The following is a 17,500-nucleotide window of genomic DNA, read 5'->3' on the forward strand; positions in this document are numbered from 1 at the left end:
GAATGCCCTACTTGATCATACTACAGCATCACACAAAAGTAGCAAAAGTAGCAGATCTACAAGCTCGAAACGTGGCGCGAAGCGACACGTTTTGAGCTTGTAGATCTGCTACTTTTTTTATTTGAATCCTGAAAGTGAGTACAGATTTCCAGCCGATAGCGACGATATGCTGAGTTGTTCACGGGATCGAACCCATGAACTTGTGGTCCAATGGACAAGTGCCGGTCAACAACAGTACAGTATGTGTGTGACTGAGTGCTCATGATATACTCACTGGTACGCCATCAGTTCCTGGGAACCCTGGCACGCCCATAGGTCCCTGCAAAAGACAGACAGACAGACAAACAGATGTATTGATTGACTAAAGCAGTGGTTTTCAACCCTTTTCATATCAAGGTCTGTTATTCATTGGGCATTTGAGCCACGGAACCACCGTTTGATGAGATTTAGACTCTCAGACCCAAGACTTAAAATATTTTGAAATCGTTGGATAAGATTTTGTCCACGATTCCATGCTATATTGATGTTGGTACCATATAGGAGAGATAACAGGCAAAAGTTGATCAAAATAACAATTATTCAAACTCTTAACTCTTAACTCTTGAGAGCGTAAAATGAAACCAAATGGACCCGTAAGGGTCCATTTGGTTTCATTTTACACTCTCAAGAGATCAGGGTTCATTTGGTTACCAACTCTCCATCATTATGGAGACCACCTGGAACCCCCTCAAGGACCACTGGTGGTCCCCGGACCACTGGTTGAGAACCACTGGACTAAAGGAGCTACTTGTGGCTGACCCTGCCTAATGGACCACCCTGTGTATGGACCACCCTGCCTATGGACCACCACACACACACACACACAGGGTGGTTCATCCTCCTCTGGTGTCAGTGCAGATATCCTACAGAAATGTGTTGCCACTGTGTGAGGAGAACGGAGTTTCAAACACAAGTCTCTGCTCATGGAGACCAAATCCCACCTTGTCCCCTTTCGGTCCGGACGGGCCCTTCAGTCCAAGGTGGCCCTTATCTCCTTTAGGCCCTGTAGGGCCTGGACCCCCTTGGAATCCTTCAGGTCCAGAACCTCCGGCTGGTCCCAGGGGTCCATGACGGCCCTGAGAGAGAGAGAGAGAGAGAGAGAGAGAGAGTTTAAATTATGTTTAATTCAAATGATTTCAATTCTATTGTTTTCAATGAGTTAAATTCAATTTAGAACAGTTCAATCATTTCAGTTCAGTTCAGTTCAGTTCAGTTCGCTTTATTGCAAAATGGCTTAAAAGAAAGAAAAAAAGAAAAAGAAGGAAAAAAAGGCTCCTCAGAGCACAGGTCTCTGCAGGCTGGGTTGCCTACACAGGGCCCGCAAAATTTGAAGTAATTTTTTTAATATTGATTGAATATTTTATTAGGCAAAAATGTAAACAGCACAGTTACATTTAAAATACTTTGTCTAAAAGGTCCGTTCAAAAAAGTCCTTGCGGTATTGTTTCCATTGAGGTCCTTGGTATTACTTGGTCATAGCCAATTGGATTGGGATCTGAAAATCAAACTCACACATCTTGATCATAATGACTCACAGAAATAATGTGTACCGATTTGTGTGATTTTTTTATACCACTGGTAAGCAGGTTTCTGAACTGTTCACAGCACTACTCTGAGACACAGACCGAATAGACAGAAATGGTACCATCTTATAATGAGCATTAGAGAGGACCAATTACAAATGGGTAAAAAATGGGTGAAGTGGTCCTTTTAAGAAAATGCTTATCATTTGCAGACCTTGAAAGGGTCATTCATGCTTTCATCTCATCAGGCCTGGATTACTACAACTCTTTATACTCTGGGCTCAGCAAAAAGCTTATCTCCTGTCTTCGACTGGTGCAAAGTTCCGCAGTTAGATTATCAACAAATGATAAGCGATCTTAGCTTCCCGTCACTGGCTAGCGGTGAGTTTCAAAGTCGATTTTTAATATTTCACTAGGTGGAAAGACTTTTAAACCCGTTGCACCTTTTGTTTGTCTCAATTTGTGTTTTTTAATATTTATTCTCATTTTACCACTGAATTTAAATTGACTGTTGTTGGGTGTATTTTATCTTGGTTTTCGGCTCTTCTCCAACATCACTGTAACATGCAATGAAGAGGTAAATACCGTCGATATAACTTGCACCCTGCGGGGCCCTCCTCTACTCCGAGCACTACACCCTGACTTCTCATCAGGCTTTTCAATTACACACTGTCATTTTGCTGTGATGAGGGACTTTATGAGCTGGGAGAACATCTTCCTTTACAAATTGCTACCAAAGGAAGAAGCCATTTTGTTCTTGTGTTTTTTGTATGACTGTATGGTTGTGTTTTCGGATGAGAGGAGAACAAGCCCGGGCGGAACACCCCATTTGTGGGTTTGCTCCTAGAAAGGCGTTGTGTGCAATCACGCTTCACAATCATACAGAAAGCTCACGGGGGGGGGGGGGGGAGACAGTAAAGAGGTTTATGTGGGCATGCAATGGCCTGTCGCCCGACATGGTGGTCCGTGAGTGAAATGCGAGCGTAGGCAGGCGAGGGGTTACTGTACAGTTTGTATACCCCCCCCAAACAAAACGGTACGTTTCTGGAATTAGTTTATAAATTACTATGTTTCAGCAGATAATCCAGCTTTGGATGTTTAGAAACAACTCGTTCTATGGGCAAAATAAAAAGTCCATTGTTGAGTTTTTTTTTTATCTATGGCGTACAGTATGATATGACAGGACAACTCCTCGCTCTATGATTTGAGTACCTGCAGTACCTGATACCAACCGCACGAGGGCAGTGAAAAGATAAGAATACAGCAGCTACAGCTTAGATTTTCTCAACACCACACTCTTTTTTTCTCTTTCGCTGCCCACGCACGAGCGCGCGCACACACACGCACGTGCACGCGCACACACACACACACACACACACACACACACACACACACACACACACACACACACACACACACACACACACACACACACACACACACACACACACACACACACACACACCACAGCTTAACCTACTGACAACCCATTATTAGGTCATATTTTAAAAGCAGTGGTATAACAGGGCCGAGAGAGGAAAGATGGATGATAGACGGATGGAGGAAGGAGAGAGGGGTGAAAGGAAGGGAGGAGGGAGGGAGGGGCAGGTGTGTGCGGGGTCAACGATGAGTCAGACAGACAGACAGACAGACAGACAGACAGACAGACAGACAGACAGACAGACCTTTATATATCCTGAGGGAAACTAAGGTGTCATGGCATAGATAGATAGATAGATAGATAGATAGATAGATAGATAGATAGATAGATAGATAGATAGATAGATAGATAGATAGATAGATAGATAGATAGATAGATAGATAGATAGATAGATAGAACCTAAAGCTGTGGGCATGAACTCATGCAGCAGCTATGCAATCAAATCAACAATGCATATGCAATGCTGTCAGGTGTGCATTTATCTTTTCCATGAGGCATTTATTATAGACAACAAAACGTGTAAATGCAGGAATGCATGTGGTGTGCGTGTGTATGTGTGTGTGTTAAATGCACGTTTGTCTTTATGAGGACTACGGTAATTCCCTAACCCTAACCCATACATCACTAGTACAATCTTAGGTTTCATTCTTGTCCAAACCTTAACCTTATAGTCTAACTAACCTGATCCCCAAACTCAAACAAGAGATATGCACACATATCCATGCACACAGGCGCGCGCGCACACACACACACACACACACACACACACACACACACACACACACACACACACACACACGCACGCTCGCATGCATGCTTGCGCGCTCACACACAACACGCATGCACGCACACGCACACGCACACACACACACACACACACACACACACACACACACACACACACACACACACACACACACACACACACGTCATTTGTACACCTGGCCCTATTCAAAGATGAGCGCTCTCTGCCCGAAGACATGAAGTCATTTAGCTAAACCAGAGCTCAAGCGTTGTCAACACACATTACCCCACGCTCCCTTGGTAACACACTAACACCATTACACACAGAAGTCTAGAACCAAACCAAACATAACAAAATACTAGCCACATACTGCACGTATTATCATTATAGCATCATTGTATTATAAATAGCATGAGCATGCATCAATGCACAATAAAGTAGTCTAATGTCGCAGTTGGGTGTCCGTGGCAACACAGCAAACCACACAGTCTTGCGGAAATCCATAAAATAGATTATGAGCTCTTATTAAAAATTGGGATAGGCCTAAAAACCCTTGAATGAATGCAGACGCATTCTGGATTCAGCCCCCTGCCTGTTCCCTCCCTGCCCAGCGCCGTAGGGCTGGTACGGTGTAATGACAGGGCTCATGTGGGCCGTGTGGAAGAAACAGGCGACTGCAGGAGCTACCTGGGTCTAATAGCTAGCATTCACACCTGGTTTCACCCGGGGAGAAATATGCACACAGGTCCCCGACAGGGCGTCTACTTTCTCTCATGTTTTACCTAGACCTTCCCTCTCTCTCTCTCTCTCTCTCTCTCTGGGTGAGTGTGACCGTCTGGCTCTCCCTCCATATTTAAATGTCGACTTTGACTTGAACTCGTTCTTCCTTTCTCTCTCTCTCTCTCTCTCTCTCTCCTTTAGCTTTCTAGTTTTCAGTCTCCACCTCTCTGTATCTCCCTTTCACACATGAGTCTAGCTCAGGGGTGATGCAACTTTGATGATGGAGAGGGCCACTATATTATTTCCACACTCACTCCAGAGGGCCACATTGCATATACTGTCGGGGAAGACACCTCTTATCTACGTATTTTAACTTTTTATTCTCTAAATTAATGCTGTACTTTCACACGAAATTAGCAAAGGTAGCCGATCTACAAGCTCAAAACGCGTCGCAGTGCGACATGTTTTGAGCTTGTAGATCTGCTATTTTTGCTATTTTTTAATTGGAATCCGTATTTTTCTTTTGATATTTTTGAATTGGAATCATGAAAAGTAACATTTTGATATAATTTCAAATGCATTTAGTTATACTTATGTTAACTTTATGAACTTAAATACAAATACATTGGACATAAAAAAGACAATAGAATTTTAATACTAGTCATTAAGCTACTATAATATAGACTGAGGTAATTAAAGCGGGTCATGTTTGCATGTTTGGAATTGTAAACAGCTGAAATCAATAATATATCAGTATTCCGATATTAACCTGCGGGCCGCATTAAGTGAAGGTGGGGGGCCGCATGTGGCCCCCGGGCCGCCAGTTCCCCATGAATAGTCTAGCTCGTTGCTGCTCATTATTGTCCCAGCCCCACCCCCTACCTTGCGTCTAAACCAGTCTTTACCATAGCTAAGGTCATAGTTAAGGTGTAGTGTGTGTTGTTTCTCTGTAAGTGGTCCCTCTAAAGAGCTGTGTCTATGCTCCGGCAGAAGAAAGGGCACTTTGAAAAGGTTGCGAGGTCGACCTCGTCAAAACCCTGGGTTTTATGAACACGCGTTGGAAAGTATATCTTATACTTTTCAGGTAAAAAAAGGGGGTCATTTTCACAAACGCTTCCTCATGTTCATCTGTTGGCTGGGTGGGGTGCTATGCTGTGTCTGCCTGGTGCTATATACTGTAAGAGGTCGAAGGTTGTTTGTGTAAAGTAAGGTGAAGAGGAAGATGACTTAGCATGTGTGGTTTGTCAGCTAATTCACTGCTAATATCAGCTAAGTAGCTAACTGCAGTGGTGTAAAGTAACTAAGTACATGTACTCAAGTACTGTACTTAAGTATAACTTTGAGGTACTTTTACTTTACTGGAGTATTTACAATGTTCAATACTTTTAATTCTACTCCACAACATCTCCGATGCACTTACTTTCTAGTTTTCGATTATTATTACAAAACATACATTACCCACTTCAGCCCTATATACTTTTCGGCCATTTGAAAATAGCCGATCTACAAGCTCACAATGCGTCGCGATGCGACGCATTGTGAGCTTGTAGATCGGCTATTTTCAAAAGATTTGTATACATTTGAAAACTTGTGAAATGGGACATTCTGCATAATGAGTACTTTCTACTTTTGTTCTTTTACTCAAGTACATTTTTAATTTGTAACAGAGTAGTTTTACATTGCAGTAGTGATACTTTTACTTCAGTAAAACATTTGAGTACTTTTTGCACCACTGGCTCACTGGTTCTCAACTCTCTACATCTCTATTACGGCAAGCAGTTAAAGATGCAGTCTATAATGTTTCATGTCCTGTGTGAGAGACCAAACATCAATTGCTCATCCAAGAAGGCAATCCCTGCTTGGCACAGGGGAGATATGGTGCTCATGAGCTTCAGACAGTACTAGGCGACTAGGACTGAGAGTTAAGAAAACCACTAGTATCTGTGTCTACCATTTTACACTGTGAGTGTCAGGTTTAATTATGGGTTTTGTTCAAGAACACTTTGATAGGGACCTGTGCTCTTTTTGTCATGGACAGTTAAGACGAATGCCAAGAATAGTCTGAGGGACTAATAAAGAACCAAATGACTAAAAACTGACCTTTCACAAGAACCAGCTGGACTGTGTGTGGGGGTTCTATTTCACAATGTGACCACTGGGGGGCGCTCTATGTTCCCTTCCACACCCCGCAGCATGCACTTCACAAAACTATTTGACAAATTTCTAAACAACCGCTGCAAGGAAATTGTTGTTCAAGGACATGGAGGAATGTCAACCGATTCCTTCACACAGCTGCACATTCCTAGCATCATTTCCTGTCTCTCTATATATGGTCTTGTTGTCTAAATAAATCATAATAAAACAGAATCAAATGAATATAGTAAAGTATATAGAACATCTTTGCAAACTGCAGATGTTTCCAAAATATTCCCTCTTTGGGTCAGACAAGCTCATATTTTATACTTAAGTAAAAGTATCAATACATGCAATGCAGAAATACTCTGTTGCAAGTAAAAGTCCGGAATAAAAAATGTACTTGCATAAAAAGTACAAAAGTATTGGTGTCAAAATGTACTAAAAGTACCAAAAGTAGAAAGTACTCATTATGCAGAATGTCCCGTTTCACAAGTTTTCAAATGTATAAAAATCTTTCAAAAATAGCAGATCTACATCGCGACGCATTGTGAGCTTGTAGATCTGCTATTTTCAAATGGCCAAACTGTAAATAGGGTTGAAGTGGTTAATGTATGTTTTGTAATAATAATCAAAATCTACAATGTAACTAACTAAAGCTTTCAAATAATTGTAGTGGAGTAAAAGTATAATATTTGCCTTTGCAATGTAGTGGAGTAGAAGTAAAAGTACTGAAAACCGAAAATTGGAAACACTCAAGTGAAGTAAAAGTACCTCAAAAGTTACTTTCCACCACTGGTGCAGAGTTCAGCGAACATTAAAGTATCACTAGTATTACGGATACATTGTGCAATAGGAGCTTATATAGAAGTCAATAATGGTTTGAAGACCACGGTAATAGGACACAGAAAATGTTAATATTCTCATTAAACCAAGAGACACTTAAACCTTTAAACCCCACCAGTCTTTCACCGACATGTCTCATCTTTAGCCTCTTTCCCTGAAGCCACAAACATCCCATAATACGTCCTCATATAATAATGGTTTGAGAGAACCCAACATAATCCATCGCTATCCTCCCTAAAGACTTCACCATCTCATGCGTTCTCGCCCGATCCTGTCTTTTTTAAAGCTGGATGCCCATCTTTCAGCGAAACCCCCCTCAAAGCACGATGTCGTTAATACACACACACACGCACACACACACACACCAACGAGCGACTACCTGACAACACAACCCGAAGGCACAGATAATATGACCAGGAATGTAGTGCTATGTGTAATTACTGGACCAATTATCCCCTTAAAAACTGCTCTCCTGTGCCATGCTATCCACTGCGTTTGTGTAGGGTGCAATACATTCCTTTGCCTGGGGCTTACCTTATAACACCAAGAGTGCATTTTAACATGGGCGCCGCGGGGAATGGGGAAAATAGGAGATGTTCCAATAGTGCAAATAACCTGCAGGAATATGATGGGCTCTTTTTAACATCAAATACTGTGAATACGGTAAGACCACTTATGTGCTTAAAGATAAGACAAGACCCCTTCTTCCACTCATCCTCTGTTGTTTCATCTTGCTAGATTAACCACTTAACCACTTAAACCCTATATATATACTTGGCTGACCAGAGTCCCCCAGGGCTCTAAACTTGATCCCCATCTTTTTGTCCCTTGACACCAAATCTCTTTGCCGAAAAAAAGCCAATCTGCAAGCTTAGCTCACAACGCGTCGTGTTGCAGTGCTTTGTGAACTTGTATACTGTTAATAGGTCAAATGAAAAATAGCGAAAATAGCCAATCTACAAGCTTACATCGCGTGCGACACCATGTTTTAAAATTGTTTAAAACATTGCAGTGTTTCGAAAATCGTCCCAAATAACGACGCCAGGGTAAAAAGACGTTAATGTGTAGAATGTAATGTAGAAATGAGCGCCGGCCTTTCCCATGATCACATACAGTAGCCCCAGGTCTACAGATGTCACACCATATAGGATGAACCTATGGTGCCATCTAGGATTTCTATGATCTTACACCCAATATTGCACCTCCGAGCCATTTCCTCTCCTCTTTCATCCCTTCTTTTGATCTTGATACGAAGAGCCTACATGTGACGGACAAGTGTGGTGTGTGTGTGTGTGTGTGTGTGTGTGTGTGTGTGTGTGTGTGTGTGTGTGTGTGTGTGTGTGTGTGTGTGTGTCTTTGTGTAGGTCAGTTTAAGCTTTGAGCGACAAGTTTCGAATGACACGTCACACTACGTTCTGACATTTTGACATACATACTGTCTGTGACATTCATACCGTCTACATCGTTATAGAACGTAAACCAGGAAGTGAATATGGTCTCCTGCCTCTCTGTGGTAAACGGAGCTTAACTTGTCTTCCCAACCAATCAGAGTAAGCAGCAACATTTTAAGAAGCGCACAGCGCCTACAGGTCACTTTCATCAGGCAACGTGCCGTTCCACACTCGTGCAAAAGCATACATTGACCTTAATGATGACCTTTAATCCAAAGCGAGCCACAGAAGCAATACAGGCTGTGACGATATGCATATAGCCACAACTATTGACCAGTACCAAAACAAGGGAATCCATCTACTGTACACTGATGTATAAGGTACTGTAGATGCCAGATAAATACCACACATATAAAATAAAGGGCTGTCTCCTCATAGTCAAATAATGAATTAATCAATTAGTCTCAGTCGACCAAGACTTTGTTAGTTCGTAAGTTAATTTCCTGAAAAATGATGAGCATATCTGTTGTAAACTATAGTCTACACAATATATCTCTTTAATTCAAACCGTCTACAGGCCCATATAGCCAGTACGTAATGTTGTGAATAGTACAGTAAGTAAACAGTGTGCAATGTTGTTGCCAGTAATGTTGTGAACAACATTACATCAACATCAGAACGATCGATTCTCAAAAGGCTATTGGTGGCTATTTTTTGTACGCCACCATTATAAGTATAACGCCGTTTAATACAGGGTTAAGTGGTTAATCGCACCAATCGACTTAATTGATTATTAAAAATACATTGGAATCTTTTCATGTTGATTCGTTGATGAGAAAAACAAAACGGCTTCTCAATTAACCTCCATGAGCAAGATTAAGACGTCTGGTTCTAAATGTCGGTTTTGATACATTTTCGGTTAACCCCTTAAGACCTGGAACGCATCTGTGTCGCTTTAGATTTCTTTGGCTATTCAAAAATAGCAGATATACAAGTTCATAGCGCGGCACCGAGTGCCGCGCTATGAACTTGTAGATCTGCTATTTTTGAAAAAAGAAAATCAAAATATTTTTGAAAAATCTTGAAAACATTTTTTTTTTTTTTTTTTTTTTAACTGTTAGGATTTATAAAACATTTTTAAGAATCGCCTCAGGTCTTAATGGCTTAATCGCCCGGCCCTATCTCAGCTCCAATGCCATCTCACACCCTCAACGCACTCTCCGCCCTCTCTCTCTCTCTCTCTCTCTCTCTCTCCCTCTCTCTCTCTCTCGTTGGCATGGTTTGTCAGGGCGTCCATCATGCCAGCCAGTCGAGGGGGCTTCTGCCCCGGCCCGTTTCCAACACTTCCATTCCTCATCAACTTCCAGTACGCTGGTCAGTTTGTAGGTGCAAATCCCCGCCGCTACAATGAGAACAATGGAGGCCCATTCTAAAGCAGATAAGCTCCGGGGACTTACTGCTCCCGCCGCGCAGACCTCACTTCCTGGCTGGGAGAGAGTCTGCTTGGGCAGACAGAATCCACGGGGCGCTGGCGCGTCCCGCGCGCGCGAGAGCGTGCGTGTGTGTGTGCATTGGTGGAAAAAGCACCCCGATTTGTTTTTTTATTCAAATAGCAGATGTACAAGCTCACAGCGTGGCACGAAGTGTACGCACTGTGAGCTTGTACATCTGCTATTTACCAAAGTAAAGGTGCTTAAGTTTTTCCAACTTTGTAATCTAAATCTGCAGTAACTAAAGTTTTCAAATAATTGTAATAGAGCAAAAAGCACCATATTTGCCTCAGAGATGTAGTGGAGTAGAGGCATAATATAGGCATAGCCAAGTAAAGCAAAAGTACCTCAAAACTGTACTCAAGTACAGTACTTAGTAAATGTACTTTGTTACTTTCCACCACTCCGTGTGCGTGTGTGTGTGTGTGTGTGTGTGTGTGTGTGTGTGTGTGTGTGTGTGTGTGTGTGTGGAGATTTGTGCGTTTATGGAAATTTGTGCGTGTGAGCATCGAGTGTGTGTGTGTGTGTGTGTGTGTGTGTGTGTGTGTGTGTGTGTGTGTGTGTGTGTGTGCGTGCGTGCGTGTGTGTGGATTTTCGTGCGTTTATGGAAATTTGTGCGTGTGAGCATCGAGTGTGTGTGTGTGTGTGTGTGTGTGTGTGTGTGTGTGTATGTGTGCGTGTGCGCGCGCACACACACATGGTGTAAGTCTGTCTGTGAGGGTTAAATATACACCCGCATGTACACACTCAAACGCGCGCAAATGTGAACGCATGCAATGTCCACATAAACACTCGCACACGTGCACTCTCAGGCCCCCCCGAGGGGTTTAGTTTTAGTGGGACCCATTGTTCGGCGGGCTGGGTGTGCCAGGGGGAAGATTTTAGCTGTCACACCGCGTGCTCACTGGCGGACGGTGATGGGAGCAGGGGCGGGGTTGGTTTAATCAGTTGGGGGATTTTGGTTTGATAACCCAATTATTCAGCACACATAAACACACACACGCACGCACACAGGCATGTGTGTGTGTGTGTGTGTGTGTGTGTGAGTGCGAGAGAAGTATGAATGCGACCTCAAACAACCTCTGAGAAAAATAAGCAGATAGAGAGAGAGAGAGAGAGAGAGAGAGGTGAAAGGGTGACACTTGCTCATAAGGTATCCGTAATTAACGCTTCATTTATGATTACTTAATACATTTAAACGTTAATTAAGCATTAATTAAGCGTTAATTAAGCATTAATTAACATAATTAATTAATCATTAGTTAAGCAAAGTTACTTAATACAAGAATTATAAGGAATTCATGATGAATTAATGCTTAATTAACACTTAAATAATGTATTAAGTAATCATAAATTAAGCGTTAAGTACAGGCACCTTATGAGCAAGTGTTACCGGTAAAAGATACATGCTTTCTTATTGTCTAACATTTTGGTACAGAAGTGTGAATTCTGACTTAAATACAGCATCGTTTTTTTGAATGTCTACACCAACTATCTTCACCAACAACAAAAAAAAGATCTACAAGCTCGTGTCGAGCTGCGTCGCGAGCTTGTAGATCTGCTATGTCTGGCTAAAATATGGATGCTGGGGTTAAGTAAAGGAATGATAAAGCTGCGGTCCTCCCCGTCCCATCCCTGCTATCACCTCCACTCATCTGAAAACACATCCAACCGCCTTCATTTATCATGCCCTGTTTGTTGTGGCAAGCCTGAGTTATGACACCGCAAAGCCAAGATAGGGCACACAACACACAGATAGACCTCACTGTATCAGCATACGGGCCTCTTTTCAGGATGCAAGTGTGTGTGTGTGTGTGTGTGTGTGTGTGTGTGTGTGTGTGTGTGTGTGTGTGTGTGTGTGTGTGTGTGTGTGTGTGTGTGTGTGTGTGTGTGTGTGTGTGTGTGTGTGTGTGTGCGTGTGCGTGATGTTAAGATAGCAGCATTGAACATGAGATGATAGGACAAGGCATTCCAGGTATGGGAAATAAAGGCTTCCACCAAATGTAATAAAGAGATAGTGATGTGAACACAGGGATACTTATATGAGTGTGTGTGTGTGTGTGTGTGTGTGTGTGTGTGTGTGTGTGTGTGTGTGTGTGTGTGTGTGTGTGTGTGTGTGTGTGTGTGTGTGTGTGTGTAGCTCACATGGATGGGTGCATGACTTTCATTGTGGGTCTATTGAAGTTTTTTTACAAGGAGATTCCTAGAAATGATCCATGTTAAAGACCATTGTAAAACTAACTTCTTCCATGATGAACGCACACATGCAGACAATATACGTTATGTCATGTGCGTGACGCACGCACGCACGCACGCACGCACGCACGCACGCACGCGCGCGCGCACACACACACACACACACACACACACACACACACACACACACACACCACAGTCCACCTCTGAGTCACAGAGCGAGCAGACAAAAATGGCACCATCCCATATATAGTGAGAATTAGTGCAGACCCCTATTATGGAGATGTAAAAAAAAAGGCTAAATGTTCCTTTAATCACGCCACACACTTTCCTTCAAACCACTTCCTCAACGAAAGCACTTAGAATAAAATAACAGAGCGCTGCGTTTACAACTCAAACCATACGTTTAATAGTGTTTGTCTTTGTGTTTTACTGTCAGTCTGCCACACATTACATGGAACTGGACAATTAAATGCAAAAATGGTTTGTTAAACCAGACCATGTGTTACATGTGTTTAAGAACTCTGTGCTCCACCCTCGCACCTGTCACATCTGTATGACCATTTGCCTCACACACATGCATGCACACACACGCGCACGCACACACACACGCACACACACACACACACACTCTCTACATATTTGCCATTTGTTTGTAGTGATGAGGCCTCATTAACTACTTACTTTACACTTGCAAACATGATTAAAATAATTCAAGTCCCCTCTTCCACAAAGACGTAAAATGGTCCCAGCAACCTAATTATCGAATGACGTGCATTGATTCGGTCAACGGAAAGTATTGCCATTAACTATAACCATTACCGCCCCAGCTCTGGTGAACATGCCCGTGCCCATGCCCTATGATGCCAGAGCAGGGCCCACTACACTACCTACCTATAACAAGAAATGTGAATAATACAAAAAATATAAAATATGAGTGTTTACATAAGTATGATCACAAAGCTCCTAAATACTTAGTTGACCGGAGTCCCCCAGGGGTCCGTACTTGGCACCCTCCTTCCACATGTCTATAGGATCAGAATGCTTCCTGTTCCACACATAGATATAGAAACCTAGATACCTCATTGGCCTCTGCAGTTCATTGTAGCGACTGGTATCTCAATACAAGGCTCTTCCGCAGGGCTACTTGACTACTGGCCAATCACAGCGCATTGACTACTGGCCAATCACAGCGCGTCTAACTGACTAGTTGCTGTGCTACCTTTATATGTCTATGGTTCCACATGCCTATTGGATCAGAATGCTTCCTGTTCCACATGCCTATGGGACCAGAATGCTACTGTTAGGGTTCATGTGGTTAAACGGCCTATTCAAGTCTTTCATCCAGGTGTTTTCTTTCCCCTCGTTAAGGTATCAGCGCGGTCATTTGCTAGTCCCACGCTCACGATGTCATAACGACCCCTGGTGTTTTCTCAGCTGTTAGACGGTCGGTTTTCAACGAGGAAGTTGACCAATGATTTGGGAGGGGAGGGGAGGGGTGGGGTGGGGTGGGGGGGCCTGAGGGAGGGTGCTGTAATGGCTGAGTTTGGATTTGAGCACCTAGACTCCATTGCAGCCTGACAGCGCGTCGCGGGTTCAAGTGCCGATCTCTGTTTCCTGTCTATGTACTGTACACTATCAATAAAGGCCAAAAAAAGGCCTCCTGGCAATCAGAAGGTCGCTGGTTCACCATTACCCCTAGTCTAAGTGTAGAAGTGTCCATGAGCAAGACACTTAAGCCCTAACTGCTTCGCCGGTGCTGTATTAATTAGTCGTTAGTGTAGATAAATGCAGAGGACAGATTCCATATTATGGGGACCACCCACCCTGACAAGAACTTGGAATGTAGGAGTTAAGGCATTACATTTTGTTTGACTCTGGTTCCACAGATAAGTATTGAGGAAATAGCTGCTCTACAAGCCCTACGGTGTAATAGGGCTTAACTGTGAGGACATGTCGTTCTTAATTGTAACATATGGGCTGTTTTACTTCAAAAACTCGACATAACAACATCATTTAACGACAACGTACAGATGGCTGATATTGAGGTAATGCAGATGAACCCTTGCCCTCAGACAAAACAGATGAAATCTGCCTTTAAAAAAAGACAATTATAATGCTGAGCTCGCAGATGTAAGATGAAACACAGATGAAATCTGTCTCAGAAGAACAATTATTATAATGCCCAGCTCTGAGCTGTCCTGATCTCATCTCATCCTTGGCATTTTGTTTGTGTTCGTGTAGGCTAAGTGGTAACATTTTAATTGAAATGCTTTTTTCCATTACATATGTGACTGCCCTCTCCCCCTCTAAATTGATCCCATCGCTGTAATTAAAGTGTTGTTTTTGTGTGTGAAATTTCATTTGTTAAATGGGAGTTAAAAATGTGCACCTAGATCAAAAGATGGATTAAGATAAAGAGTATTTATGTGACAATAGGGGAGAAGAGAGAGAGAGAGAGAGAGAGAGAGAGAGAGAGAGAGAGAGAGAGAGAGAGAGAGAGAGAGAGCGAGAGAGAGAGAGAGAGAGAGAGAGAGAGAGAGAGAGAGGGAGGCAGACAGACAGGCATATAACATGAAGGTAAATATTGTAGGAATTCTATAGGTAGAGATGGTTGGATAGAGCCTCACAGACCACTGAGTTACATACGGGTTGATGTTAACTTACATATTAGGGGGGGTTGGTGCCTTCGGGAATGTGCTCCGATAAAAAAAGAAATCTCTGGTTTTGACGCCACAGAGCGCCCTGATATCAACCAGACTAGATACTCATTAACTAACTTCATCTTTTTAAAACTGATTCAAATGAATGTTAATTCATCCCACTTAAACCCTACTGAATATACTTCATTCATTGTACATCAAATAGTGAAAACATTCCTAACGAATGTTAGGAATGTGAGTGTTCACCTATTATGACATGCCAAGAATAGGGACGCTGGGGTTCATGCGTTTAACCCATTGAGACCTGAAGCCGATTCTACATGTCTCCTAAATCCCAACAGTATTCTGAAAAAACATATGTTTCTATATCAGTGGTGCTCAATCTTTTTCATGTCAAGGACCCCCAAAATGATATGAATTTTGCCGCGGATCCCCATCAAAATATTTTTTTTCCAGGGACCCCCAGAAGCAAAGATTTGAGTTAAAAATGTTCGCTTAAAAATATATATATATTCAAAGATTTGCACACATTTTCACGATTAAAAAAAATAGCAGATCTACAAGCTCAGAGTGCCGCGCTATGAGCTTGTATATCTGCTATTTTTGAATAGCCCAAAGTGTAAAATAATGCTTTTTAGCTCAAATCTAAAAATGACACAGTTCCAGTTCTTAATGGGTTAAATGGCCTAGTTCTCTTTTTACACTCTGTTGACAGTGGGCAAAGTCAAAATATGAGTAATAATGCTAACAATAATTCATCACGAGGTCAAATGAAGTCTATAGGAGGCGGCGAGGAGGCCGGGAAGGAGATGCAGGTTGAGAAGAAACATCAGGACTGAGGGGCAAGAACATGTGGGTCACGTTTATCAAACCATGTCACGTTTTACCTCCTGCACTGACGAAGAAGAACGAGGTTGAGTGTGTGCGTGTGTGTGTGTGTGTGTGTGTGTGTGTGTGTGTATGTGTGTGTGTGCGTGTGTGTGTGTGAGGGAGATTGTTCCAGGTGTGTTTATGTTAGGAATGGGACTCCTGTGGATTTTGTTCATATTGCACCCCATGCATGTTTTCTATATCAGTGTGTGTGTGTGTGTGTGTGTGTGTGTGTGTGTGTGTGTGTGTGTGTGTGTGTGTGTGTGTGTGTGTGTGTGTGTGTGTGTGTGTGTGTGTGTGTGTGTGTGTGTGTGCATGTGTTGAAAACTAGCCCTCGTGCTAAATACACTTAAAGCCATGCATCTGGTTCGTCCAATGTGATTGTGATGTCCATGTCAAATAAATAAACACACAACACACACACATAACACATGCACACATGTTTGTGCTAGCTTAGTGTAATTGTGTGCGTATGTTTTCTGCAGCTTGCATGTGTCTGTGGGTGTCTTTTGTGACATTATGTGTTTGTGTGCGTGTGTGTCCGTGTGTGTGTCCGTGTGTCCGTGTATGTGTGTGTGTGTGTGTGTGTGTGTGTGTGTGTGTGTGTGTGTGTGTGTGTGCATTCATGTGTGAGATGCGACATAAGACTGCTTATCTCCAGTCTCTCCAGTCCCCGACTCTTCTTCAAAACACAGACAGGCTTTCCAAACACTAACAGCTGTGTGTCCCTCATGGGCCTCTGTACTTTCCACTGATAAAAGAAGAAAAAAACGTCCTGCCCACCCAAACACAGGGTCATGGAATGTTTGGAGAGAACGGTTGCCACGGTTACAGAGGACACGGCACCATGTCGGAGGAGTCACATCAAAAGCATCGTTAACGTTATATCTCTCTAGGACTTCAAATCAATTCAACTGCCATCTACTGTATTTACTATTCTTTATAATGGCTGACCATAAGGACAGCGGTGGTGGTGTCCAATCATGTGGCAGTGATTTCACTAACCACATGAACCCGAGCAGCCTTTTTCTGGGCATGTCATAGGCAAATATTCAGTGAAAATAGCTGATCTGCAAGCTCACAATGCGTCGTAATGCGTGGAGTCAAGTCAAGTAGACCCCCAGGGGAGTGGTTCTCAACCTTTTCAGGCTGTGACCTCCAAAAATAATCATATTTGAACTGGGGACCCCCTAAAATAATCATATTTAAACTGGGGACCCCCAAAATAATCATATTTGAACTGGGGACCCCCCACCCTGATAAGCACTTGGACTTTAGGGGTTGAGGCATTACATTTAGATAAGTTCTGGCGCATACGCATTTGTTTGGAATTAAAACCTACATTATTGGCCACCGGCGCCGCTGACATTGTACAGTATGACGGTATCTTGTATTTGGGTCTCGAAAAGGTTTTCCATGCAGTCTCTGCCGGTAATTATTTCT

The 17,500-nt window shown here is 42.7% G+C and overlaps 1 protein-coding gene across 2 annotated transcripts in view; it reads right to left on the reverse strand.

Moving 5' to 3' along the window:
- Nucleotides 1-17,500, reverse strand: part of col4a6 (collagen, type IV, alpha 6) — a 181,586-nt gene that overhangs the window by 52,010 nt on the left and 112,076 nt on the right. For both annotated transcript variants that reach the window (XM_084042466.1, XM_084042465.1), the window contains exons 5-6: nt 981-1,115; nt 275-319 (exon numbers count right to left, since the gene is read on the reverse strand). In XM_084042466.1, the coding sequence (XP_083898592.1) occupies nt 275-319; nt 981-1,115 (180 nt within the window). The remainder of the gene's footprint in view (nt 1-274; nt 320-980; nt 1,116-17,500) is intronic.

Source organism: Gymnoscopelus microlampas, assembly GCF_963454915.1.
Source record: "Gymnoscopelus microlampas genome assembly, chromosome: 19".
Classification (NCBI taxonomy): Eukaryota; Metazoa; Chordata; class Actinopteri; order Myctophiformes; family Myctophidae; genus Gymnoscopelus; species Gymnoscopelus microlampas.